The 2623-nt window shown below is 41.1% G+C and overlaps 1 protein-coding gene across 1 annotated transcript; it reads left to right on the top strand.

The window, feature by feature from the left end:
- Nucleotides 1-259: 259 nt before the first annotated feature.
- lrrc10 (leucine rich repeat containing 10) lies at nt 260-1673 on the top strand. Its single transcript, XM_012829446.3, has one exon. It carries the CDS (start codon nt 656-658, stop codon nt 1520-1522), a length of 867 nt encoding a protein of 288 aa, XP_012684900.1. The 5' UTR covers nt 260-655; the 3' UTR covers nt 1523-1673.
- The last annotated feature ends 950 nt before the right edge of the window (nt 1674-2623 follow it).

The raw sequence follows: 2623 nt of genomic DNA on the forward strand, positions 1-2623 counted from the left end.
CCTCGGACATCAGTTGGTGATCCACTGACAGTCTCGTGTCAGACATGTGTCCAATCCATTCCAGAGCATTAAACCACTACTGAATATTGACAGATTTGTCCCCTTCTGTGTACTGTACCTGGGTACTGCAATTAGCTGACCTGAGATGATCGTGTATAAATTCTCCCTTGAAATAAATTCTCATGAACAGTAATATTTGGGATCACTGGTTGTCTCTGGAATGGCCAATCCTCCCAAAGGGTTAAGTGTGAGCATGTCTGTGTGCTGGCAGGACCTTGTGGCACAAGTGGGAAGGGGTTTGCTGGTTATCATCTGCACTTACCTCAGGCGTAGGAGCCAAGTATATAGGAGACGGAGGTCCTGGCAAAGCGGATACATTTTCCACCACTGAACCTTTAAATGAGCTGAGGACAGTTGAAGAGAAGGCCACATTTGCAGCTTTTATGAAGAATTCACTCTGGAATAAAGCTATATGGAGTCCATTTACGTCAGTAAGTAGGCGGCAATGGAGAGGAATTTCTTTTGAGCTGACATGTCAGAATTATGCATAAACAAGTACTTCGGTATCTAAATGATACAGGAACTTCAGGAACTTCAAAAATGACAATGACATACATATCTTTGATGTCAAAAACCATGCATTCAAGCATTTAAAATGGGTAATGCCCTGCGTGGTGTTGTGGCCTTCATACCCACAGAACGCTGTCAGCAATTTTTGGTGGGTGATATAAAGGAGATGCCCTTGGATTGTACTTTGGATGTGAGTTCCCGTCAGTTACGCCACTTTCCAAATCGACTCTGTATCTTTAACGAGCTGGTTAAGCTGTATCTAAGTGACAACAACCTGAGCAGCCTTCCACCAGAACTGCACAGATTGGGCAAGCTACAGCTGCTGGCCCTCGACTTCAACTGCTTTGAAGACCTTCCTCTTGCTGTGTGTGGCCTGCCACAGCTTAACATCCTCTACCTCGGTAACAACCGCTTGGCTGACCTTCCTCAGGAAATAGCAAAGCTGAAAGAGCTGAAGACCCTGTGGTTGGAGAGCAACTGCCTCACTGAGTTTCCCCAAGTGATTTGTCAGCTCCCAAACCTTAAGACACTCCATCTGGGCTACAACCAAATCTGTAACTTGCCCACTGAACTAGGCCAGCTGGAAGAGCTGCGCAGTATTTGGCTGGCAGGCAACATGCTGACTGAGTTTCCAGCGGTGCTCCTTGAGATGCACTTCCTGGATGTGATTGACGTCGACCGGAATCGCATTCGTCGCTTTCCCTGTCTGTCTCATTTGCAAGGGCTGAAGCTGATTATATATGACCACAACCCCTGTGTGAATGCACCTGTGGTTGGAGAGGGTGTAAGACGAGTCGGACGCTGGGCAGACTGCTGTGATGATGAAGATGAAGATGAAGATATGGGAAAAGTGGTGGCAGAGGCCTTTGGGGAGGTGAAGGAACATATTCCAGAAGATGACGTCCAATCAGCAGAGACAGTGGTAGCACCTTACCTCAACGACATTCTGTAGAGGTCTAGAAAACCAGCAATCGGAATGAGAATTGTACACAGGATTATTTTGTTTGGCTACACCCTTTTCCATACATCATTTCAAAATGAACAACCTATACTCTGGTTAATGAAACTTAATGTGTAGAAGTAATTAAACATTTTCACAAACATTTTCCATTTGTTTTTTTATTGCATTTGGTCATGTACCAAAGGTAGACACAAGAACAAAACTATCCAATGCATACTCAAATGCAACAGGTGTCTTCTTAAAGCAATAAGTGTATGCCTACTCAAAACCATCCAATGCATACTCACATGCAACTGGTGTCTTCTTAAAGCAATAAGTGTATGCCTACTCAAAATTAAAGTGACCAAAACATTTTTGGTTGCAATGAACAATGGAAATGTTCCTCAGAACCTACTTCCTGCTGCTTTCAGTGAGGTAATGTGCATCTTATTGTGCATAATTCAATTGACTGATTTGGGGATTAGGTTTGATGTAAGTCTTTTATCATCATTGAATATATTTGAAGATAAAACATGTACTCCATCGTGAATATATTTAAGATTACAAATATGTAGATTTTCCCTATGAATATAAACATAAAAAAATTAAACATAATCAACAGTAACATTATTTCAGTAATTTGTTGTTGGTCAGGCTAAAATGTGCCTATTTACTTTGACGTGATATATGCATTGTATTAATAGGCTATAATAACTTGAAATAATGCTACTATGTTCTAAAATGTGTGTGTGTGTGTGTGTGTGTGTGTGTGTGTGTGTGTGTGTGTGTGTGTGTGTGTGTGTGTGTCAAAAATGGGTGTTAAGGCAGTTCATCTAAACTGAACGAAAATATAACGCATATATCGAGGTTTTGTCTTAGGTTTCATAAACTGAACTAAAACAATAATTGAACTGCTTATTTCTTTACAAATTTCTGTTTGCAGGACTAGTCATGGGGAATACATTTATAGTTTAATGCACTGACAGATTTCCTTATATGAACAGTAACATTCTCGAGATTGTTCCATGTTGCGTTTAAATTTCGATACGATAAGCTCTTATCATATCTGGCCTCTTAATAAAAAACTCCATCTAGTGGTCAATGCTGGACATC

The sequence above is a fragment of the Clupea harengus genome, chromosome 3 (assembly GCF_900700415.2).
Source record: "Clupea harengus chromosome 3, Ch_v2.0.2, whole genome shotgun sequence".
NCBI classification, from domain to species: Eukaryota; Metazoa; Chordata; class Actinopteri; order Clupeiformes; family Clupeidae; genus Clupea; species Clupea harengus.

Excerpts from the sequence above, each read along its gene's own strand:
- lrrc10 (XM_012829446.3), top strand. The coding sequence starts at position 656 with ATGGGTAATGCCCTGCGTGGTGTTGTGGCCTTCATACCCACAGAACGC.